The 24187-nt window shown below is 39.1% G+C and overlaps 1 protein-coding gene across 1 annotated transcript in view; it reads left to right on the top strand.

Annotated features, from left to right (window-relative positions):
• Positions 1 to 24187, top strand: part of ryr3 (ryanodine receptor 3) — a 109909-nt gene that overhangs the window by 78596 nt on the left and 7126 nt on the right. The window contains exons 51-91 of the mRNA XM_041975039.1: positions 126 to 216; positions 525 to 665; positions 1148 to 1311; positions 1478 to 1556; positions 1677 to 1766; positions 3465 to 3608; positions 4181 to 4243; positions 4339 to 4414; positions 4542 to 4665; positions 4910 to 5025; positions 5585 to 5652; positions 5739 to 5860; positions 6042 to 6091; positions 6177 to 6237; positions 6331 to 6569; positions 6888 to 6969; positions 7417 to 7547; positions 7635 to 7753; positions 8662 to 8860; positions 10463 to 10557; positions 10831 to 10976; positions 11324 to 11411; positions 11496 to 11588; positions 12844 to 13011; positions 13298 to 13357; positions 13458 to 13592; positions 14125 to 14237; positions 15324 to 15420; positions 16403 to 16515; positions 16642 to 16693; positions 16791 to 16847; positions 16931 to 17030; positions 18609 to 18688; positions 18796 to 18872; positions 18944 to 19017; positions 20776 to 20856; positions 20937 to 21025; positions 21108 to 21236; positions 21326 to 21430; positions 22576 to 22657; positions 22865 to 24150. Coding sequence (XP_041830973.1) covers positions 126 to 216; positions 525 to 665; positions 1148 to 1311; positions 1478 to 1556; positions 1677 to 1766; positions 3465 to 3608; positions 4181 to 4243; positions 4339 to 4414; positions 4542 to 4665; positions 4910 to 5025; positions 5585 to 5652; positions 5739 to 5860; positions 6042 to 6091; positions 6177 to 6237; positions 6331 to 6569; positions 6888 to 6969; positions 7417 to 7547; positions 7635 to 7753; positions 8662 to 8860; positions 10463 to 10557; positions 10831 to 10976; positions 11324 to 11411; positions 11496 to 11588; positions 12844 to 13011; positions 13298 to 13357; positions 13458 to 13592; positions 14125 to 14237; positions 15324 to 15420; positions 16403 to 16515; positions 16642 to 16693; positions 16791 to 16847; positions 16931 to 17030; positions 18609 to 18688; positions 18796 to 18872; positions 18944 to 19017; positions 20776 to 20856; positions 20937 to 21025; positions 21108 to 21236; positions 21326 to 21430; positions 22576 to 22657; positions 22865 to 24150 — 5479 coding nt within the window. The remainder of the gene's footprint in view (positions 1 to 125; positions 217 to 524; positions 666 to 1147; positions 1312 to 1477; positions 1557 to 1676; positions 1767 to 3464; positions 3609 to 4180; positions 4244 to 4338; positions 4415 to 4541; positions 4666 to 4909; positions 5026 to 5584; positions 5653 to 5738; positions 5861 to 6041; positions 6092 to 6176; positions 6238 to 6330; positions 6570 to 6887; positions 6970 to 7416; positions 7548 to 7634; positions 7754 to 8661; positions 8861 to 10462; positions 10558 to 10830; positions 10977 to 11323; positions 11412 to 11495; positions 11589 to 12843; positions 13012 to 13297; positions 13358 to 13457; positions 13593 to 14124; positions 14238 to 15323; positions 15421 to 16402; positions 16516 to 16641; positions 16694 to 16790; positions 16848 to 16930; positions 17031 to 18608; positions 18689 to 18795; positions 18873 to 18943; positions 19018 to 20775; positions 20857 to 20936; positions 21026 to 21107; positions 21237 to 21325; positions 21431 to 22575; positions 22658 to 22864; positions 24151 to 24187) is intronic.

The following is a 24187-nucleotide window of genomic DNA, read 5'->3' as shown; positions in this document are numbered from 1 at the left end:
AAAAAATCTATTATATTGCAGTAAGTTGCTGGGGTTTTTTTTCTTCTAACTTTAATCAGCCTACATTTTTGTCTTTTTTTTTTTTTTTTTTTTAAATAAAGTGAAATTCTGTACTTATTTTACAGACATCTTCGCCCCTCTATGATGCAGCAGCTGCTGAGACGGCTGGTGTTCGATGTTCCCATGCTCTCTGAATACTGCAAGATACCTCTCAAGGTGAGACACAGAAAGTTTCCTTGTCAGTGATGTCTTTGATTTATAAGTCAAAGTTTTCATGGGATAATTACAACAAGGAATCACAGACATTCCATATTTCATATCACATTTATCTTCCCCTCTTCCTATGTGTCAAACAACTATACATCTGTCCTTATTTCATGTATTTTATCAATCTAGATTAAATATAGAGCAGATGTCGTTAGACGTCTGCCTCAGATATAACAATGAAATGTGTTTTCTCTTTGTAACCATTGAGGAATACTTGTTTTGAATCTGAATAATTTTGTTTTCTTGTCTGTCTGCAGCTTCTGATCAACCACTATGAGCAGAACTGGAAGTATTATTGTCTGCCATCTGGTATGGGCAGCTTCGGCATGGCCTCTGAGGAGGAGCTCCTTCTCACTAAGAAGCTCTTCTGGGGAATCTTTGACTCTCTTTCTCAGAAGGTAAATATTGCTTCAGAAAAGCATAAACAGTATTGTGTACGAACAGAGAAGCTATAATATCAGAAAAGTCAGGTAACAAAGTATAAATGTCTTACAAGCCCCTCTGCAGAGCCGAATGTCGGGTAGTCTGCTAGTGTTTGCTCTTATAAAGCTTTCATCTGTTTACTTCTGTTCCTTTTCTCTCTGGTAATAAGTTTTTAACATTTGAGTGTTGATTTCCCTTAGTCAGAAGCAATGAAGTGAATGCTTAGAGAAGGGCTGTGAGCAGTGCAGCTGAAGCAATACCAAAGCAGATGAATCATTTATCAGTCTGTGACAGGTTGCTACTTGGTGCAGTCGTTCCCAGCTTTTCTATATTTAATTTCTCTTCCTTTTCCATTCAACTCTGCTTTTTCTCTCCTCAGCTTGTCTACTAGTCTATGCAGAATGAGTATGTGGAGAGATCAGTTTGTAACCTTCCCTTTATCTTTTATCTCCTGTAGAAGTATGATCCTGAACTTTTCAAAATGGCCATGTCATGTCTGTGTGCCATCGCTGGAGCCCTTCCTCCAGACTTTGTGGATTCAAGTTTAGGGGCAACATTAGAGAAACAGACCTCAGTGGATGCACAGGGCAACTTTGACCCCAAACCCATCAACACTGCCAAGTAAGTTAAACATACCACGAAGTACAACAATAACAAGAGATATTGGTCACATTTTTTAAAAAAAAGCTTCCTCTTGGCATATCTACAGCCTGTAAAGCGTGCCTGCTCACTTTGAGTAAAATGGACTTTCCATTAATGCTGACTTTTTGAATATTTCCATTTTCAGCATCTCACTTCCTGAAAAACTTGAGTACATTGCCAACAAATATGCAGAGCATTCCCATGACAAGTGGTCTTCAGAGAAGGTTGGTCCCATCCATGCTCACATTTGATTTCTCACAGCATGTAGAGACATTTATTTGTACAGTTGGAACATGTCTGAAATTTAGCTTATCCTCATTAACTGTGGTGAACTGCTGTTGCAGATGTCAGCGGGTTGGAAACACGGAGACAGCATGGATGAGCAGGCCAAAGCCCATCCATTACTGAAGCCATACAAAGCTTTGAGTGAGAAGGTACGAGCACACTGCTGCGCACAGCTGGTGCTAGGAGGGTAGTAAACAGTCTGAAAAAATAAAAATAATTGGTCTGTGGTATTTACTGGCAGATAAAGGGTTTAAAGAGCCCACATTATCCTCATTTAAATACTAATGATTAATTATTAGTTTGCATTACTTAAAGTAAACAAAATAATCAAAAGTTGATGTATTTATTTTTTCTGCCACATCACTACCTTCAATCTGAACCCCCCAGTTTAGTTTCTGCCTCATTACAACCCCCTTCCTGAGTCAGATTTATTTAGCTGAAAGAAATGATGATAAATGAAGGTATTTTGGTCAGTAAATTTTTGGAGAACATGTCGGTGAAGGGCTGGAACATTAAGACCAAAGAGGAAGGTAAGCTACAAACCTGTTCAGTCTGATAATTTGAAAGCTTGGTTGATATGTCAAGAAAATATCATTAATACATTTTGCATTGCATAAAATTTTAATTAAAGCGTTGCTGCACCATCTTCATCTCTCTGAGGTTCAATTTCTTGAAATCTTTCCAAACAGAACCATCCTTTGGGCTCCAGACTAACTGTTAGCACTCGTTCCGCTGGTGCACCTAATTCATTTTTAATTTGGGCACAGCAGCAAAAATTTTTGGTGCACCCCAATTTTTACAGCATTACTTTTTTTGTCGTTGTTGTTTTGCAGAAGTCAAAACAAATTCAACTCTCATCCGGATTTTCTGCTTCATGTTGCTCAGGCACGGTGAAAGACTTCTATATCTACATATCAGTGAATTCCAAGATGTTCCATGTTTTACAAGTGATTCCAGTTTCTGCGATTCTCATCTCTGTTGTTCTTCATCATATCAGATGTCTAATGTGCGTCAGTCTTAATTTCAAACCAACGCACAACATGGTGTACAACTGTGGATCAAAGCCAATCAGAGGTGACGCCCCAGCCCTTCTCTTGGCTTTTTACCACGGTGTTATTCTTCTTGTAGCTTGGGTAAGGAGGGAATGAACATAGAAGATGCAAAGAGATGATAAAAGTCCTTCACCTAGACCTGTGGTGAGAAACCCTGGTCCTCAAGGGCCATAAATCCTGAATGTTTACCATGTATCCCTGCTCCAACACACCTGATTCAAATTAATGAGTTGTTTGAGTCCATTTGATTTGAATCAGGTGTGCTGGATGAGGGACACTGAAAGCTCGGTGCATAAGTGCAACCAATAGAAAAATCATTTGGTCCCATGTAGAGATGTAAAGTCCTGATCCTGTTAAAAATGCAAATCTGCACCTGCACCTCACCCCCATTGGCTCTGCCCCAAATTATTCACACTCTACAGTAAGGTCTTCACAATTCTGTCACGTTTTGAAATGGGAGATTCAGTCAGATCCTATGTTTTACTTTTTGTTCTTTTGTTTTGTTGCTAGAAAGTAACCTTGAAAGTATTGACTTCACTGCGGATCTTCTGTTTTTGTAGTTTTGTCATTTTCATCATTTGTTTGAACATACCGCATGTCAATAAAAGAAAGATTCTTATCACTAAAATCCTAATGTAGACATGCACATCTTTCAGAAAATGATCTTGCGTTGGAATTTTTATTATCAGGTGTGTTTATCTTAATATTTTCACCTGTGTTGAATGACAGCTGGTGGCCACACAGGGTTTGTTTAAACATCTTATAGAGGATACTGTGTGTTTGTTTAATCTATAGGAGAGAGAAACTTATCGCTGGCCTGTTAGAGAGTCTTTGAAGAGCATGTTGGCGATGGGCTGGAACATTGAGAGGACTAAGGAGGGGGAAGCCATGTTCCAACAACGAGAGAGCGAAAAACAGCGCAAGATCTCAGAATCTCAGGTAATCATTTTCTGTATATAATAAGCCACTTTACTTGTGAGTTTTTTTAGTATAAACTGTATCTTCTCTTTTGTAAAGTTGTCTGTTTTTGGTTATTAACTGTTCAGATTCAGTTCAGTTTTATTCACAGAGCTAATTCACCACAAAAGAAACCATCTCAATGCAACATAAAGAAACCAGAAGCAATACAGTCTGCTTAGCAGAAATAATTTATATTAGGGTCCTGTTAAGACTTTTAAGTTGGAGGATAACTTCTGTTATGCAAGACTGTTGCATACAAGGTGATAATAATAGTAACTTATGTTAGTGAATGAATTTATTTCGAACAAACGAACAAAAGAGAAACTATATACAAAAAGAAAATAATGAAAAGTTAAATTAGCAAAATTAGTCATTTCCTTTACTATGCAATGCTTTAATGATAATAAAGAATTAAATAGGCAAATTAAATAAATATGTGCATGTAATAAATGGACCTATTACATAAATCCTGCAACAAAAAAAGGGTAGAGATGCACTTATCTTCTTTAACAAAGCCTGTCTGATTTTTTTGTTCTTTCTTTTTGACGTAGACGAATGGATTCAGTCCTGCTCCAATGGACCTCCACAATGTCACTTTGTCCAGAGAGTTACAGGTCTGTTTGCACTGATCTAATCTTTATATGAGTAAATAAATATTATGCTGCAGTTTTCCAGTTTGGTAAGACATGCATTTGTACTGTTTCTGCAGGGCATGGTTGAGGTAATTGCTGAAAATTACCACAACATCTGGGCTAAGAAGAAGAAATCTGAACTTCACAGCAAAGGTGTTCACATTATATCAACAGTTTAGAAGCACTTCAGCTTATCTCTGTGGAGGGCCACTTGTTAGTGTTGTCATGTTTTAGTGTTTGTGTTACTTGAAGTGACATTAAAATCTTCTTGGCTGGCCAGGAGGAGGAGCTCACCCGCTGATGGTTCCTTATGACACCTTGACTGCTAAAGAGAAGTACAGGGACAGAGAGAAGGCCCAAGAGCTCTTTAAGTTCCTGCAGATAAGTGGCTATGCTATCACAAGGTTAGCTTCTTTTAAAGTTGTCTCTATGCTGAATATTATGTTTTTTTGTCCAATTTATGATTATATTGTGAGTCCAGTTCATCGTACATACGGAATAATGGCTTGTTCAACATTGTTTTAAAAGTCAGTGAGCACTATTGTTGATGCTTTATATTTATTTCTATATTTCTAAGATTTGTTTTCTGTAATATTATGGATGAACGTTATCTGAGCAGTCATCTATTCTGGCTTTTCTGTCTCTCAGAGGTCTGAAGGACATGGAGCAGGACTCATCATCCATGGAAAAGCGCTACTCGTACAAATTCCTTAAAAAGCTGCTGAAATATGTTGACTCTGCTCAGGAGTTCATCGCTCATCTTGGTGAGTTTGTGGCAGATACAGCCTTTTTAAAAGTAAGAGAGTTTACTTACTTAGGCCATAATAAGATAAAATTGATTATAATCTGCTCCTTGCCATGGCATTAAAAATAACAGTGTGTAAAACAGCAAGTTCTTAACACAATTCCAAGGAGGAAAGACATCAACATCATCTGGGAAGGGTTATAAACTATTTCCAAACCATATGGTGTCCATAATTATACAGTGAGAAAAACTATTCACCAGTAGAAACATTCAGGACCATTTTTTATCTTCCCAGTAGTTGACATCCCAGTAAATTTATCACAAGGTGAAGAGAAAAGTACATGAAGTTATTGCTGCTAAAGGTGGTTCTCTGATATAGACATTCACACTGTGTAAAATGTCATGTTGAAATGTCCAGATGACCAGATGATGATTTAAATTTGTCCTGATATGTAAAATTTTAAGTTAGAAAGCTTTTGTGCTTTTTCACATGACTGTACAGTACTGTAAAGCATCATCACCTCTTCAGTACTACAACTACAAGCTGACCTTATGACTCAATATTATTATAAATACAGAGGCTATGGCCACCAGCGGGAAGACGGATAAGTCACCTCATGACCAGGAAATCAAGTTCTTTGCCAAGGTTGGGAGACATTTTGGAACTAAAATGTTGATTTACTGATTAATAGATTTTGAAAAATATACTTTTTTTTTTTTTGTCTCCCTCAGGTGTTGCTTCCTCTGATCGATCAAACCTTTAAGAACCACTGCCTCTACTTCTTGTCAACACCAAGCAAGAACCTGAGCAGCTGTGGCTGTGCCTCTAACAAAGAGAAGGAGATGGTCACCAGGTATTTTGTAGAAATCATCCTAATTTGCTGTTTAGAAAGTTCTACTCTGTCTCTTGCTACTTTAGTGGAAAGGTGCCTTAAAACTATTTTCATTTCCATACATTCTTTAAACTTTTCCTCCTGCTTGGTTACTTTCTCTTTCCTCTTCTTTAGTTCTGTCCTCATTTCCTTTCTTTTTCAGCCTGTTCTGTAAGCTGGCAGCTCTTGTTAGACACAGGATTTCTCTTTTTGGTAAGGTTTGGATTGCTTCTGTCTGCATGCTTGTGAGCGTCTTTGTGTTTCATCTGCAGTATCTACAGTTAATGTCTTGTTACAGGAAGTGATTCTGCAATGATGGTCAGCTGTCTGCACATCCTTACCCACTCCCTCGACACCAGGTAATCAAATATTCTCTTCATGCTGTAAGGGAGATTTAAAACTGGTCTTTGAAACAAATGCAGCCTAGCTTTTTCCATTCCTCTCTCTCCTAGAACAGTGATGAAGTCTGGTGCTGAGCTGGTCAAAGCCAGTTTTAAGGCTTTCTTTGAGAATGCAGCAGAGGACCTGGAGAAGCTGGTAGAGATGCTGAAACTGGGGAAGTTCATGCAGTCCCGTGCCCAGATGAAGAGCGTCACTCAGAGCATCAACTATGTGACGGTGGCTCTGCTGCCCATCCTCACTGCCCTGTTTGAACACATCAGAACTTATGAATTTGGAGTGGACCTGATTTGTGAGTCCATCCTATACTCCACATAGTGTTGTATTAATTTAAAAGAAAGTAGAATTATAGAAGTTGGTATGCAGTCAGAGTGAATTTACAACTTAAATTCCCACCTTTCACAAAACAATCTAATTCAGTCTGTCGAGTTACGATTGCTCCGGAAAAAATAAAAACAAATAAGATGCCATAAAATGATATTAAATTGGGGTTTAAAGCATTTGTAGACTTTCCCAACATGTACACTAATTGTGTATTTTTCTTTAATTTAAAATACAGTATATACAAGTTTGCTGGTTTGCAATTCATGTTTTGTTTTTTTTATTCTAGTAAATGACGTGCAACTGTCCTGCTACCGAATCCTGATGTGTTTCTACACTCTGGGAACTGGAAAGAATATCTTCGTAGAGAGGTACGAGGGCAAACTCAGTGTTATTTAATACAGTTATGCATCAGTTGCATTATGCTTTTCACATTTTCGATTGTCTCTGAGAAGCCATTTTCATGAAGTCATGTGTGTGACAGATGCACTCTGGGATTTTGGGATAATTTGTAGTCGTTGACATGGTGGAGCAAAAAGCTCTACTTTGATATTCATGCCACTATGTTTGGGAATCTTTAAATGTTCCTGACTTGCTGTTATGTAGCCATATTTTGTTCTATATCTGCTGTAGATGAGATATTTTCTCATCTTCAGGTGACTAGTTGTAAAATAACATCAGCCTTGGCTTGCTATGTCATCTTAATGTCTGTGAAAGCTTTGCCAAAAGTCAACCTTGGAGAGCAATTTGTTTTTAGGATTTGCTTTGCTGGAATTTTTTTTTTAACATTACATGTATGACATTGTTGGTAATTATAGGCATCTGCCAGCGCTGGGCGAGTCTCTGGCGACTTTGGTGTCAGCCATGCCTGTAGCATTCCTGGAGCCTCCTCTAAATGCACACAACCCTCTTTCAGTCTTTAACACTAAGACCCCACGAGAGAGAGCCAGTGAGTGTCCAGCTGATCCTCCTCTTTACTTGATCCCACCCTCCCGCCTCCTGTTCAATCTCAGTGTCTGATGTTTTTCTCTTCTAGTCCTGAGTATGCCCGACACAGTGGAAGAGATGTGTCCAGAAATGCCTCGTCTCGACAAACTGCTCAAAGACGTCAACGATATCTCAGAGTCTGGTGCTCGCTACAGCGACATGCCACAGGTCTGAAGCAGTGATGAGATACATAACTTTAAAAAAAAAAAAAAAAATGCTGCTGTGCTGTTGAGATGTTTGGGCCAACAGGGGAAAAAAAGAGGTAAAAATCTACTACATGACTATATACAGAGGCTACAGCTCCTCAGTGCAGCTAGCACAGATTCAAATCCCAGCCTGGGTCACCTTTGCTGCATTTCCCTGTTCTTTCTGACCTCCTTTCCTGTCAAGCTACTGTTAAATAAAGGCTACTAGAGCCTAAAAATCATTAGAAAAATCATCAGAATGATCCACTTTCTGCCTCATTGATTTGGACCTCACTTTGTATAATTTCATTATTAACCTTAATGTATTAATATTTCTGCAAACACATTTTATGGAACATTTAAAATTAATCTCATGTTAAGAAAATAGTTAAAAATATATGTTTTATTAATTATGCTGAGAAAATTGAATTTATTTGCATAACCCCAGTTCTCTGAGTAATAGTGCGATGTCTCACTATGGTATGCACGGCTCTCTGCAGCCCTCAGAAGCATTATGTCATGGTGAATGTGTTTGTCTACATCAGGTGGTGCCAGCTACCTTAAAAATGACAAATAGATACACTTGGCGAAATAAATAAGGCTAAAATGTAAAATAATAATAGCAAATTAATATATGTTTTAAAAAAATATCAGCAATTACTTCAAATGTACTTTGTAAAATTGAAATGAAATTCAGAAATAATACGTTAAATTAATAAATTTGAAAATGAAAGAATTTTTTTACAATTTTTAATATTTTTTTTTTTGTGGTATTTATTGCTAAATGCTAATTTATTAATTTAGGATTTGTTTTTGTATTTTTTGGGGACTTTTGCTTTTGACCAGAGCTTAAATGTTGAGACATTTAACCTTCAGACTTTTTCCCTACAGGTCATCGAGGTAATCCTTCCCATGCTGTGCAATTATCTGTCCTACTGGTGGGAGAAAGGTCCAGAAAACTCACCCCCAGATACCGACTGCTGCACCATGGTGACCTCTGACCACCTAAGCATCATTCTGGGAAACATCCTCAAGATCCTCAACAACAACTTGGGCATTGATGACGCCCCCTGGATGAAGAGAATTGCAGGTATTTCTCTGCCTCAAGGCCACTCAAGATATGAAGAAAAGTGATCACACTGGTTTGCTAAAGGTCTTATTGTGTCATTTCAAAGGTTGAAGAAATTGATAGACTCAATAAAAAATGTTGACTTGAAGTGGGATCTTCTTAAAAAGTCATTTGAAAAAACCTTAAAAAGCTGAATTTGCTATATACCAGTGACGTGTGGTGAAGTTTATGGTTGGTGAGGCACTGATTTACAATTGTAAGAACTGCAAAGAGCATCTTATTTCAATATTCATTCAACAGCATGCAACTGGTAATGCTTCATATCCTATAAGCATTCCTCTTTCAATTACACTCACACACCCACTGTTACTAACTCTTCAGTGAGAAAAGTAGCTCCTGGTTGTCCTAAAAGTCGTTAGAAGTCGCTAAATGACATCATCTAATGTGCATATTAGCCTGGTACATAGAGGCTGCTGTGGAGAGGAATGTCATTAGAAAGGCAAAAATGGATGAAAAGACAAGCTAAAAATGTTTAAAATTGCAAAACTAATAAAAATAAAACAAATTCTTTGGTTAATATTTTCTTTTATTCTAGTTTAATTTTATTAGGTATAGGTTGTTTTCTAATTAGGAGGCTGCAACATTTCACAACACTTGTTTTCCTCCACACTCTTCATTAATAGACATTAATATCTGACGGTAAGCCAGCGCGGGATCATCCTGCACCAGCTTTGAACGTTTCATTTTCAGCCTGGTCATGAAACAGGTGATCATCTGCTCTGAATGCAGCTACTGCTGCTGCCAGAAGCCTCTTCTGATTGCTTTTGGACACCTACTTCTCATTGAGAAGAATAAACTACTTTCATGTACGTCAGTCTACAAAAGTCTCCAATACTGCGCTAGATTTGTCACTAGTTGCTTTAAAAAAACAAACAAGAAAAAGGTCACTAAGTTGGCAACACACACACCGTGTTGGTGTGTGAGTGCGCCCCCTTGAGGTGAGGCAGAGTACTGTTTGCCTCACCTGCTGATTTTTCTCTGCGCTTCATTGTACGATAAACGGGAATATTTCTCTCATAAATACATTAAATACATTACACAGACTGTAGAGAGTCATGGTGTATAACAAATATTTCTGTAAAGTTCATATTGGCGATATGCTGAGGAACAGAAAACGGCATGTGTCATGAAACCCAGTTTGTACTGGATGACACAGTCAGAGCTGAGGCACAGCTCACCCGTGCCTCCACCGAGGTTTCTGCACTGGATTTGATTGGGAAATGTTCAAATTTGGCAATTTTTACTTAATAAACTGTCAAAAATGTGTTAGTCATACTGAAAATGCATTTTAACACAGATCAGTGGAAAATATGAATATTGTATGTTTTTTTCTTTATCATGACAAGTGAGGCACTGCCTCACCTACCTCCCCTGACCGCACGTTACTGCTATATACTGGCTGTGCTGCCCAGTCTGGCAGCCAGTATTCTCCAGAGATGCTCAGATACATCAAGTTTCTGTAATCTGTAAACCTGTGATGGAAATCCCTACTGACAGCTGATTTATTATTGAGAGCATCATTCTCTAAGTGCAGAGTGTAATTTTCCTCATCTATGTCCCTAGTCTACTCTCAGCCAATCATCTGCAAGGCTGGAGCAGATTTGTTGAGAACCCACTTCCTCCCCACACTGGACAAACTGAGGAAGAAGACAGTGAAGGTGGGAGCTTAAAATATTCTATACATGATGTTACAGTGCATATTTTATTCACTGTTGAGTGATATTTGTGGTTAAAGGCCTTTTCTGACTCTAATAATAACTGCTGAACCTGGAGTGTGTGATTAAAGCAGGTAGTGTTAAAAATAGCTGGTGCAAACATGGTTCCTCTGACAGGAGCAATACCAACATTATGATAGAAGGAAGTGAAATAAGATGATCAACACAGGGTCTGAAGTGGTAAAACATTTAATTGTTGATGTACTGCAATCTCAGGTTGTAGCTGAAGAAGAGCTGCTGAAGGCTGATGGTAAAGGAGACAACCAGGAGGCAGAACTGCTCATCCTGGACGAGTTTGCAATGCTCTGCAGGGATCTCTATGCTTTCTATCCCATGCTCATTCGTTATGTGGACAACAACAGGTAAAATATACATGCACATTTCACTATAACAACACAGAAGTTAAAAGTTACTTTTTATAGGTACTGGCAGGATTTTCTGCATTATTTTCTGTATTTCTTGTCTTGTATTTTCTCGTCACTGCTGCATAGTTGCATTTTCCATAGTGATTACTTTCATTTCTGGCACAGCATTTTTTGCACTGTGTCGGAGGTGCAAGTGAATCTCTTACCAAATTAGCCACAAAGGCTGACTGCCTTTCTGTTTTTAAGACTAAGCTAAAAACCTTGACACACAAAATCCCTGTACAACTCTTCACTCTGAGAACTTTTATGAAGCGTCTGCGGTTCATCCCGTTTCTCTGCTCCAGGTCCAGGTGGCTGAAGGAACCAGATGCAGACTCCACTGAGCTGTTCAGAATGGTGGCTGAGATCTTCATCCTCTGGTGCAAGTCGAATGTAAGTTTTTCTGCTGAGTTTGTCACACTTTTGCATGTGACACTAGCTTCATATTTTCTAATATTCCTTCTCCTCTCCATGCAGAACTTTAAGCGTGAAGAGCAAAACTTTGTGATTCAGAATGAAATCAACAACTTGGCCTTCCTGACTGGAGAAGGCAAGACGAAGATGTCCAAGGTAAAGGGATGACTGAGATCTGGTTTGATGTGGGTTTTTTTTAAACTAATTTTAAATGGAAAAACTCCTAACCAAGCTATTTTATTTGCTTGGTTGTGGATCCTGGGAAAGCGTTGATTTGTGGCTGAAAAAGAATTGAAGGCAAATATTAATTCAGTGATTTGCATACAGCTGTTAAAATGTCCTCTCTGAAGCTTCTATATTTTCTCCCTAATAACAGCCATTCTTGTGCCTTATTGTAAACTTATCAGATGTTTGCTTCCCCCAACGGCAGATTTTTAGAGCAGCACCTTCTCAGCCTAAGTAATGTTGAGCTCCAATAAGTCATCTTATTCAGGACATCATGATGTCAACTTGTTCTGCAGATGGGAAATTTTGATGCTAAACACAGGCCATCACCACCATGTCATCAACATACCTAAGTAACATGATGCTGCATACTTCCTTAGCATTAGCTGTTAACTGAATTCAGGTTGTGAGTAAGAGAAGTAATTCAAAGACAACGTCTGGCTCAAACATATGATGCTGCTTTATTTTTAGCTTGCACCTGGTCACAACAGGACACATCAACTCTGAATCTATTTTCCAGTCTTTCCCATGTCATTCCACCTCCACTTCACTGCTTCCATAGTAGTAGTCCAAACAAATGTGCAACCTGTGTTCACCCATCACAAAAATTTATCTAGATTTACAGAAGTAACTCACTACTATTGTAGCTACTATTGTTTGGGTGGATTACAAAACAAAAAAAACTGCTGGATAGCTAGATGCTTTTTGCTCACTACACTACAACTGTTCTGTTACAGTTGTGGTAGCAATGGCAAAAAATAAATAATTTTATCATAAATAAGAATAAAGCTAAATGAAGTTTAAATTAGAATTTAAAAGATTGTTCAAAATAGTTTAGTAAAACCACAATCATACATCCTAAGGTTCCATTTAGAGTTTGTATTTTGCAAATTTAGTTTAGCTTATTTTCATTAGTGAAGTCCATGTCAGCAGCATTAATCACTGAGGAAATTATGCTTTGTACCAGATTGTTGCTCTCTGAGCTAATTACCATCTGCAGTCCCTGAGAGACAGAAATCCATTACACTTGGAAAACAATACGGATAATAGTAAAAAATAAATAAGATATAGTGAAAATATGAATATCATGACAGCGACAATATTGTGTTTTCATGATCCTCAGTGCCTGTTCATAGTGATTCCAGTGGTTTAGTCAAAATGAAACAATATTTATTTCTATCTGTAGTCAGGTGGGGACCAGGAGAGGAAACACAAGCGTCGTCGTGGTGAATACTACTCTATTCAGACTTCCCTGATTGTAGCTGCTCTAAAGAAGATGCTGCCCATCGGCCTGAACATGTGTACCCCGGGAGACCAGGAGCTCATTTCTTTGGCAAAGATACGCTACAGTCTGGTGAGCTATCAAAACGGGCCTGTGAAAAGCTTTTTAGGCCTCAGAAGCACAAAATAGCTCCTTATGAAGTTAATTTTTTAAAGTTTTTCTATGCAGAGGTCAGCTTTCTGCTCTGTCTTAGTACATGGAGAACATATTCAGTTCTAATGTGACTGCTGACAGGCTGCTGCTGTCAAAAGACAAAAGTTACAAGTTGCTGGGTTAATGCATTTTTTATTATGATACAGCAAAAATGAAGAAAATAAAATGGCAAATCAGGAAATTTTTATGAGCTTTCCTCTTGCAGAAAGACACAGATGATGAGGTGAAGGAGCATTTGCATCAGAATCTCCACCTTCAGGACAAGGTAAGATAATGTTATTGCATTGCAGTTAGTGCTGCCGACTGTTGTTATTTGTTATTTGTAGGAGTTTCTGTCAGGATTTGATTGATTTTTCTGTTTGTAGTCTGAAGACCCAGCCGTTCAGTGGCAGCTTAACCTGTACAAAGAGGTTGTGGTAAAGACTGAAGAACCTGCTAATTCAGAGCACACAGTGGAGAGAATCCAGAGCATCTCTGCTGCAGTCTTCTACCTGGAGCAGGTAAAACACAATTTTTTATTTGCATGGGACATAAATCATATACTGTAAAGTAATGACTCGGCTGACATAAAATTGCAAACATCACTAATTAGGTGATTAAATCCTGCCAATCCCACAAAATATCTCTCAGTATGCACTTACATACACCAGTTCCCAGAGCCCAAAGTTCTTCAATATCTAATGTTGGTTGTTTGATTTCTATCTTAAAAAGTTCAGAAACTACCAGGAACACAAACCAAACTGTCAACTCTAGCATCCTTTTTTAAATCTTTCTCCTTGAGTTACATAAAGGCTTTGTTTTTGTTTAGTTCCTAATTCTCCTTGAAATAGTTGTCAAGACCCCCGTTAGCCTCCCTGTGACCTGGTGAACTTTCTTTTTTTTCCTATTGTTTTACTGTTTCAATGTGTGTTTTAATTATTGTTAGGTATTGTATAATGTATTGTCCTGGGACTTATGCACAGGGCTGCACAAGTTGATACGTAAAGTCAAACACCTCCATCATGTAATCTCCCAGCTCCTCTTATATTTTAGGTGGAACAACCTCTGAGGAACAAGAAGTGTGTGATGCAGAAGCTGCTGTCCAAACAGCGGAAGCGTGCTGTGGTGGCCTGCTTCCGCATGGCTCCACTTTACAATCTCCCCAGGTGAATATTTCATTTAGCACACCTGTCACACTTGAAACTGATAAGGTCAGTAGTTAAATACTTTAATTTAAAAAGTATTTTAATGTAATCTTATATAACAATAACCAAGTAGCTAAGGGGATGGGTAGGTGGCCATTTTTACTTGTGTGCCCACGTAAACCCCTCATCTCCTCCCTAATGACACTCTCTCCTCTGTGTTGTTTTTCTTTTTTGCATAACACTACCTCACCTTCCCTCAGATACAAAAATAATAATTACTTCCTGAATGGCTATCGGGAGGTTTGGCTTGAAAGGGCATTCAAAGCCTCCAGCTTTGACCGCCTGTTTTCCCTGCTGACGGTAAAGTGACGCTATAGGGCGAATGCTTCATCTGTTCAACACCCCCTCCCCCTTCATCTACCAGGCTGTGGAACGATCTCTGCCTAGCAACCAAGTGTTTCTGCACTGTTCTGATTGGTCAGCTAGAATGAGGCCAAGTTTGACCATAATATACTTATATGGAAAGTGAAAACACAATGTGAGCTACAGGCCTCTGTTTTGTTTCAGGTAAAGAAAAAAGTAAGGTATGAAGAAATGAAAGAAGAAAGACAAGAAGGAATCAAGTGCAGTTTGAGTTGATTTGCTGGTTACAGCATCATTTTGGTTGTTTTATATAATTTCACTACCTGTTATAATGACTTCATCTAACATTTACAGGATTGTTGTGCAGCTTTCCAACATTTCTGCTCATCTTTGTGAAGTAACTTCTTTAATATTTGGAAAAAGATTAATTATATCCTCTTATATGATGGAAAACTGCACATCTCTCTTAAAGTGTGCATGCTTCTATGATGAATTTTCCAACCTGGTGGAAGTAACTGGAGTTATTTTAGAAACCAAACATGACCAGTCAGAAGAGCCAGTGGATCCCACATTGACCAATCACCACCCTGCCTGAAATGCACTTCCTGTAACCACTCCCCCCCCCCTGACATTTCTCCTTCCTGTTTCCTCCAAAAACTCACCAGAACCTGTCCTAATGCCACTGTACCTCCCTTCCCCCTCATTCCTCCCCCATCTCCCCTCACCTGCCCTCCCCCTCCCCAGGCATCGTGCTATCAACCTCTTCATCCCAGCCTATGAGAGACTTCGGATAGAAACAGAGGAATACTCTTTTGAGGAGAAGCTAGTTCAGGACCTGGCAGTAAGTACTGGGCTCGTCCTGCCCACGCTCCGTGTGCCCTGCGTTGGCACCCCTCTGCCAGTCCTGTCTGCAGAATGCTTCTTTAGTCCCGTGCCCGTTGAGCCCTGGGAGCACGCCCGGGTGGGGACCTCGTCCAAAGCACCCAGGGGCCCCCGGTCTAGGCGTGCTAAGTCCTTCAGGCAGAGATCCGTCAGGGGTCAGAGGCTGCATGACCAACTCAGGAGACACAGGGCAAGCTTCGGCGCTCACAGCTCTAGAAAAGCGGGCTATGCCTTTCTGACAGCAGTGGTAAGGAGGGCCTTTCACTACAGTAGGAGGTTGTTACTAGCTGTTTGGCTGTCAGATCTGGATCCAACCCATCAGTTGTCTTTTCGCTGTACTCTGTAAGTGTGTAAAGGTGACGTTACAGTACGTTCTGTGGCCATATTGTTAGTGGCATGCTTGCGTAGCCATGTGAAGATCATTGTATGTAGATGTGCAGCAAATTCATTAAACACTTACATTTCGCAGAAATTCAGTGACCAAATAATTTACTGTCTTCTTTTAAGGTTTTACTGTAGTTTTCAGTTTTATCCTAAAAATCTGTCCGATTACTTTAAACTCGTGAAGTTTTGTGTAGTTATTAAATCCTTCCATGTCAGGATCATTCTTCATGTTTGAAGGCACATCACCAGAAGCCTTACTGCTTGCATCTGTTTGCTACAACATGCATGTATTTGAAAACATGTTCCAGCACTTTTCATATTCCACTTTAACTTCTTCATCCTGTCCTTTCCACAGATCACCATGGCAAAAATATATTTGCATGCCAGTGAATGTTAAAGACTCACTAAAGTTTTGTTTTTTTTTTTTATTTTATTTTTTATCATAATGTACAAGAACGTACACAAATTGTCACTTGAGTTTTGGAATAAAAATTTGTGTAGGAAGTCAAGATGCTGTTTGGGGTGAGCTGACTTCTTACATCTGTGGATATCTTTAGAAAACCCCAGTGAAGATTGTAGAGGAAGAGGAAGAGGAGGTTGCTGAGATCCAGCCTGATCCTCTCCAGCAACTCATCCTCCACTTCAGCCACAATGCTTTGACAGAGAGAAGGTGAGAAAACTGCACAACTAAACTGACTGCAAGTCTGTTTTTAAAGTTAGTTTGACGGTTAAAAAAAAACAACCTTCAGGATTTTGTGACATCTGACAGTAAGAAAGTATAACTTGGCTTTCACAGTCACTTGGAAGAAGATCCTTTGTATATTGCGTATGCAGACATGATGGCGAAGGTAAGTCTTTAAGCTCTGTTTCAGCTTATAAATGATTTGTTTTCTGCTTTTGATGATTTAAACATCAAATTTAAATCCTGACCTTTTGTTTTGTCAGAGCTGTGCAGAAGATGAGGAGGAAGAGGAAGAAGAAGGGAAAGAAAAGACATTTGAGGTACTCTGGCTCTTACTTCCTGGTTGACAGACTGTAAAAACTGCCTCTTTTGAGAATTCCCACACGTGTGCGTTTACCTTCAGGAAAAAGAGATGGAAAAGCAGAAGATCCTGTACCAGCAGGCAAGGCTGCATGCTCGTGGTGCTGCAGAAATGGTGCTGCAGATGATCAGCGCCAGCAAAGGTAATGATCAGATTCAATAAAACAGCTCATGCATTGCCACACCCAGAATAACGGTACAGTGATGTAAAGAGGCAAGCTTCTTAACATTTTCAGGGTCTTTTGTTCCTGCACTGTTTACATTCTTTGACGGATAATATAGGCATTTTAATCCTAGTGACAGTTGCTCTTTACACTAGATACTCAGATACCAGCCACCCATTCAATTCAATTCAGCTTTATTTGTATTGAGTAAATTTACAAACTCATCTCGAGGGATTTAATATTCCATCACATTCATTTTAATCTAATTATAATCCAATTAAAACAAATCCATTATATGATCCATATTAGTCCAGTTGTTTATAATTATGTTTATATAAACTACTGTTGGGCTGGAGCCTCATTAAAACTTCACTGTTTGGCCTTGTGATATAATTTAGGCCCCGTTTACACAATGTATCCATGCAAAACTATAAAGCCTTTCCCTTTGCTTATTCCCCCTCCAAAAAAGGAAAAAAACGTGTTTACATCACAGTAGAAGGAAAACCCTCCCCATGCAAATGCAAAGGCCTGTAGCGGACAGTGGCATCTTATCCAGGGGCATCTTTAGGTAACCTCTGCTTGTAAAGATGTGTATTGATTATCTGGGGCATATAATCTACATCTATAACAATAATCTGTGTCTTTGCTGATGGCATAAATGTTGCACAAGAAGAATATTTTACTTTAAGAGACCAAATAACTTAAGATTCAACAACAAAAATTTTACTGTGTAAGCATCAGCATGTAAAAGAGGTTTTAAATGCATATATTAGCTCCTGACCCAGGTAATACTTTGGCAATTCTTTTATTCTCATTTCAAGCTTTTCACATGTCCTGGTAAAGTGACTCTTTCAAATACTTAGAGCAAAACTTTAATAATGACTCAGATCAGACAATGGCGTTCTTTCACTGGTGTTCATCAGGTATGCATATGATGTCAGTGAAGCTGACAGTACGGCGCAGAAAAATCCATCAACCACAAATAATAACTTACATTTGTGAGATTAACCTGACAACTACTGCAGATTGAGGCTATTATTTGAGAACAAGAATGTGCAGCATACAATATTATGACTTTTGGTCAGTGTTTGTGCAATTTACTAAGTTTGTCTTATCAATTTGCAGGAACACAGGTAAATAACTGGGCGAGAGAAATATGAACAATTTAAATCCATGAGTTCTTCCTTTGAATGATTTTCAGACCCAGTTGTATGCAATGAAATGGCAAGGACATGGTGCACAGAAAGGCTTACTGTGGGTGGTTTTGGTCAGTCTTCAGTCTATACCTTCAGAAGAGTTATAAAAAGGGACTTTGAAAGCAGTTTTGCTGGCAGAACTCAGACATTATTTACCTGCATGGAGGCTTCTGATCAAACATTGATTTTAAAATGAATAGATCACTTCCTTTTCTGAATTTTCCACTAAGCAGACTTCATCTCTTTAAATGACAAGCCACCCCTGATGAGAATACAAATGCAACTTCTTGCAGAATCTCGTTTTGTCTAATGGATTCCTCCCTTCAGGGTCTTGATTTTTACTTCATATTTCTGCCATCAGGTCGTCTCGGCCCCATGGTGACCTGCACCCTCAAACTGGGCATCTCCATCCTAAATGGAGGAAATGTGCACGTTCAACAGGTGAGGTTGTTCAGCCTAACATTCAATGTTAATGCCAAGACAGCCATTTTTTCCCCATGCAACAAAATGTATAAATGTAACTCCAAGCTTTACTTTTCTTGTTCCAGAAAATGCTTGATTACTTGAAAGAAAAAAGAGATGCAGGCTTTTTCAAGGGTCTCTCTGGACTGATGCAGTCTTGCAGGTAGGCCTGTGATATTATCTTGGCTGCATTAAGGAAACATCTGGAGCTCATTTATGAGTTTGCTTTCACAGTGTTCTGGACTTGAATGCATTTGAGAGGCAAAACAAAGCAGAGGGACTCGGCATGGTGACGGAAGAAGGCTCAAGTAAGTTATGAGATGTCTCTTTCTTGAGATATTTTACCCATTCATCATCTAAGCAGCGCAGTTTGACACAATGTTCTCTTAAGTTTCAATAGATCTCAGCTGTTAAATCACCTGATTTCACTCGATTACATAAAGACTGAAAAAACTACCCCAGCCCACTCAAATAATGCTGAACCATGACAACTGTTGAATGTCGATGCCTCCTCATACATGTTAATAAATGCAGTTATTTGTTTTTGTATGGCATTTAGAATAATCAAAATTTCATTGCTATCAATGTGAATTTTGATTCATACAGATAGTTTGCTGCTTGTGCTAAAGTCTGTAGTCACTGAAGTGCTCATTGTGGTGTCTGTACTGTCTTTATTTTTGCTGTAATGAGAGTAGGAGTAATTTGTGATTTTAATTAGGAGCTGTGTTCATTGTTATACTGGATTTAAATGAGTAAAAGCTCATTTTGTCTTATTATTAATATACTGAGGTTATTGTAGTAGGGTAATGGTAGGAAATCCTTGGTCTTCCAGTACATGGTCCAGCATTAAAACAAGACCTCTCGCCTCCCTAACTTTCAACTTTCCACTCGATGCTTTTCCCATCAAACTGTTTGTCGTTTCATTACTCAGTCCTCTGCTAAACATTCCCATTCAGCTCTGTGTTTAACAATTCACTGTTAATACAGGTGTTTCTGCTGTTCTGAACTTTACACCATGACTGAGTTTTTATGATTTTTTTAAATTTTGTTAGAACCTACCCAGTCCTAGGAGTTCCCCTTGTCGTAAACTGTTTTCTTTTTAACTGCATGCTTTTGTGTTCCACTCGTAGCTGATGTATTCATATCTCTTTGTATTGTAACTCGGTGTCCTCTCTTTTTGCTTATGTCTTCGTGTATTGTTTGTCTCCTTCCTGTCATTAAAAAAAAAACTCATCGATGGCAGTCCACACTCAGCGGGGTAAATAGCAAATTTAGATCATCCTGATATGGCTATGCTTCCACCCTGAATGCCCTCTCCATATCTGCGGTCCATACTCCCTGCTTTATTTGGAACCCGTCCCTTCCTTCCCCCAGATGTCTGTGGGGAGACACTGTGCATGCTGATGTTAGAGCAAAGTGGATCATCAGAATCCATTGTTTGTTCCATCTTGTTCTATTTGTTACCATTGCCTTCATGTTAACATTTACTAATGCAAATCCTGTTACTGATGCTCAGTTATGTAGTTCTGAGGCCATCAGTGGCACCTCCCAAGGGTTTGACTGAAGGTCTGTGGGCTCTTCCACAGCTTAAGCAAAGCTTTGTCTTGCTTTGGACTTGGGGCCTATTTCACAAAGCTGGTCATGATACGTAATTCTAACTTTCACATGGTTTTATCTGCTCTATGGATTAGCTGGTTGATTTTATTTATTTTTTTTACTTTAAAAGTGAATTTTTTTCCACGTTTGTTCGCTGCTTTTAGCCGTTGTCAGGCCCAACCATGGCCTGCATGTGAAAGTTATCAGGCTTCCTCCAGCTTATGGAAATGTCCTAGTGTTTCACTGTTTAATGTAAGAGCATTTTTTTCAAAAAGGCACTTTGGATTCAGTTTTAAATCTGCAATCTAAAGGCAATGGACTTCCAAACTGTTTTGAACATAAAATCTGCCCTGCTTGCTTCATTAATTGCTTTTGAGGGGAGTTTCACATTTTATTATACTCCTTCACATTTAGCTAATTGTATCATCTGGAGTTTGAGTTGTCTTCACCAAAATATTTACTCTGTCAAGGCTCCAAGGTGCTACAGAATGATGAGTTCACTAAAGATCTATTCCGGTTTTTGCAACTTCTGTGTGAGGGACACAACGGAGGTGAGGTTGCATTTGTGAGCATTTTTTAAAATGTGCCTGTACAAGCTTTAGTGAGTTATAAGAGTATCTGTTACTGTCAGATTTCCAGAACTTCTTGAGAACTCAAACTGGAAACACAACAACAGTCAACATCATTATCAGCACTGTGGACTATCTGCTCCGTCTTCAGGTGTGTAACGCTTCATCTTTATTGTCATCGTCATCTGCATCACTTTTTCATCTACAATGCTACTCATTGATCTCCTCCTTAGGAGTCTATCAGTGACTTCTACTGGTACTACTCTGGCAAAGATGTCATTGATGAGACTGGAAAACTCAACTTCTCCAAAGCTTTATCTGTAGCCAAGCAGATATTCAACTCACTGACTGAGTACATTCAGGTAAGAAGCATTTTATTCAGTCAACACTATTAAATATGGAAAAATGAAGCTTCATGGTGCATTTTTTCCTCCAACTCTAATCCCTACAGGGTCCGTGCATTGGGAACCAGCAGAGTTTAGCTCATAGCAGACTTTGGGATGCAGTTGTGGGTTTCTTACATGTGTTTGCAAACATGCAGATGAAGCTGTCCCAGGTACATTACACCAAGCATGTCACTTTTTTGGATATTTCTTATGGGGAATACAACAGTATATTAATATATAATCCACTGTGGTAACGATGAAGTGTGGCTGTTGAAACAGAAAATGAACCATCACTTTTCAACTAGAGTAATATCATTTACAGAGGTTAAACAGCTGTAATATAAATCAAAACTGACAAAGCTTTTTAAAAACAAGCAGTATATTTGCTTTTTTAAATATATTTCTTCCATAAGTGCATCCACATGCATCTACAGTTTTTTGCCCAGAATGCAACAATAATATACACTTGGCTTTAAATAATAAATTTAACCCATTGCATAAGCTGGACCTAAATTTAAAAGACAGGCTCTTCCCTGTCTGCTGTGTCTTGACTCTGTTTACACGGTTCTCTTCTCATAGTCTTTTATGCAGTCAAGTACCCACCACAGCTATAGAGACTTTAGGGATAACTAAAATATTATGCCGATCTATTTTAAAATATATCGGCATAATATAAAATATCCTGACAGATGTTTCACTCTGGCATGAGTGAAGTCTTCAAATCAAAGTAAAGGCACTAGGATTTTAATCACAAATACAATTAATATTTCCTGATTTCAGATTTGAATATGCATACCTGACAGTATACAAAATATGTTTTTGAATTGTGAAGGTGGGGGATATAATCTGATGGGAAATTAAATCTGAAGATTTTAGAGAGTGAGAGCAACTGTGAAAAAAATGTGCCTTACAGTATATGGTGTAAAATTATGGAATAAACTTTAGGGCGAACTTTGAACAGGGTCCAAATATCATCCAGTTTAGGAAAATAAAAATCCAAGAAATGGTCTTCACAAAGTATAAAAAAGAGAATATATGTGAACTCATACAATTAGGAATGTAAGAATCAGTATATGTTTTTATGGATGTGTATATAGGTATGTGTGTATATGTATGTTGTGTATGAGTATTCAAAAATACAAATTTACATGTCTAAGTTTTCATGTGTGTACATGCATATGTGTGTACATATGTATGGATGAAGGTATTTGTATATATGCATGTGTAAGCCTGTATACTGTACATATGTGTATAATAATATATTAAAATGGTAGTTTTTTGGCCAAATCTGTAACAGTTTCTTTTGTCCTTGTAGGATGCCAGTCAGATTGAGCTGTTGAAGGAACTGATGGACTTACAGAAGGACATGGTTGTCATGTTGCTGTCTCTACTTGAGGGTGAGTCTTGAAGCTGTCATTTGGGGAAAAATATCTTTACTTTTTTTTAAAGTAAATATCAACATAATCAACCAAGACACTGAGGCTATACGGACTAATGGGTGGATAAATTAAACCAAGAACCAACATAAGCTTCTACCAGAATCTTCTCAGTCATTTCATGCAGCCAGAAAATAATTTACTTAAATTTGTACCCCACCTCCTCAGGTAATGTGGTGAATGGAACAATTGGAAAGCAGATGGTTGACACGCTGGTGGAGTCTTCAAACAACGTGGAGATGATCCTCAAGTTCTTTGATATGTTCCTCAAGCTGAAGGATCTTACAACTTCTGACAACTTCAAGGAGTACGACCCTGAGTTTAAGGGCATAATCTCAAAAAAAGAGTTCCAGAAGTCGATGGAGAGCCAGAAGCAGTACAGTCAGTCAGAGATCGAATTCTTGCTCTCGTGTGTGGAAGCTGATGAGAACGATATGTTCAGTTACAAGGAGTTTGTGGAGCGATTCCACGAGCCGGCCAAAGACATCGGCTTCAACATGGTGGTGCTGCTGACCAACCTCTCTGAACACATGCCCCACGACTCCCGCCTCAGCACCTTCTTAGATCTGGCAGAAAGCATGCTGAGCTACTTCGAGCCTTACCTTGGTCGTATTGAAATCATGGGCAGTGCAAAGCGAATCGAGAGGGTCTACTTTGAGATCAGTGAGTCGAGCCGAGAGCAGTGGGAAAAGCCGCAGGTCAAAGAATCCAAGCGTCAGTTCATCTTTGATGTGGTGAATGAAGGAGGAGAGAGCGAGAAGATGGAGATGTTCGTGAACTTCTGCGAGGACACCATCTTTGAGATGCAGCTGGCCTCACAGATTTCTGAGCCCGACATGGTTGAACAGCCTGAAGAGGAGGAGGAGGAAGATGGTCACAGCATCCTAGAAGAGCTGACTGGAGAGGAAGAAGGCGCCCTGGAGTCTGCCTCTGCTTTCACCACTGCATGTCGCTCAGTGAAGAAGAAGATCTCAGACGTCCGCCAGATTTTTACGATTAAAAACGTACGCAAACAGTTCAAGAAAATCAAGAAGCTGAGCATCAAGGAGATAATCACAGGCTTCTTCTCCTTCTTCTGGATGCTCTTTACCGGATTCTTTAAGGGAATATACGGCCTCATCTTCGGTTTCTTCCACATCATCTGGTCATCCATGTTTGGTGGAGGGCTAGTCGAAGGAGCCAAGAACATGAAGGTGACGGACATCCTCGGAAACATGCCTGACCCAACTCAGTTTGGTATCCATGGAGATGTGTTAGAGGGAGATAAAGTGGAGGCTGTAGAGTTGTCAGGAAGCATGGACACGGCCATGGCACCAGCAGGGGACATCGCAGAGGTGGACGTAATGTTGGAGATGCTGACAATGCCCAAAAAAGAAGGAGGGAAACACGTGGAACCTGGTCTGGGTGATGTTTCTGAGCTGTCTGCCGAATCCTCCGCAACTGATCACAAAAAGGTCGGCTCTTAAAAGAAAAAAAAAATGCCTTTCATCA

This window comes from Melanotaenia boesemani, chromosome 22 (assembly GCF_017639745.1).
Source record: "Melanotaenia boesemani isolate fMelBoe1 chromosome 22, fMelBoe1.pri, whole genome shotgun sequence".
NCBI classification, from domain to species: domain Eukaryota; kingdom Metazoa; phylum Chordata; class Actinopteri; order Atheriniformes; family Melanotaeniidae; genus Melanotaenia; species Melanotaenia boesemani.
Note: the sequence above shows the minus strand (reverse complement) of the source record. Positions and strands in the feature narration are given on the sequence as shown.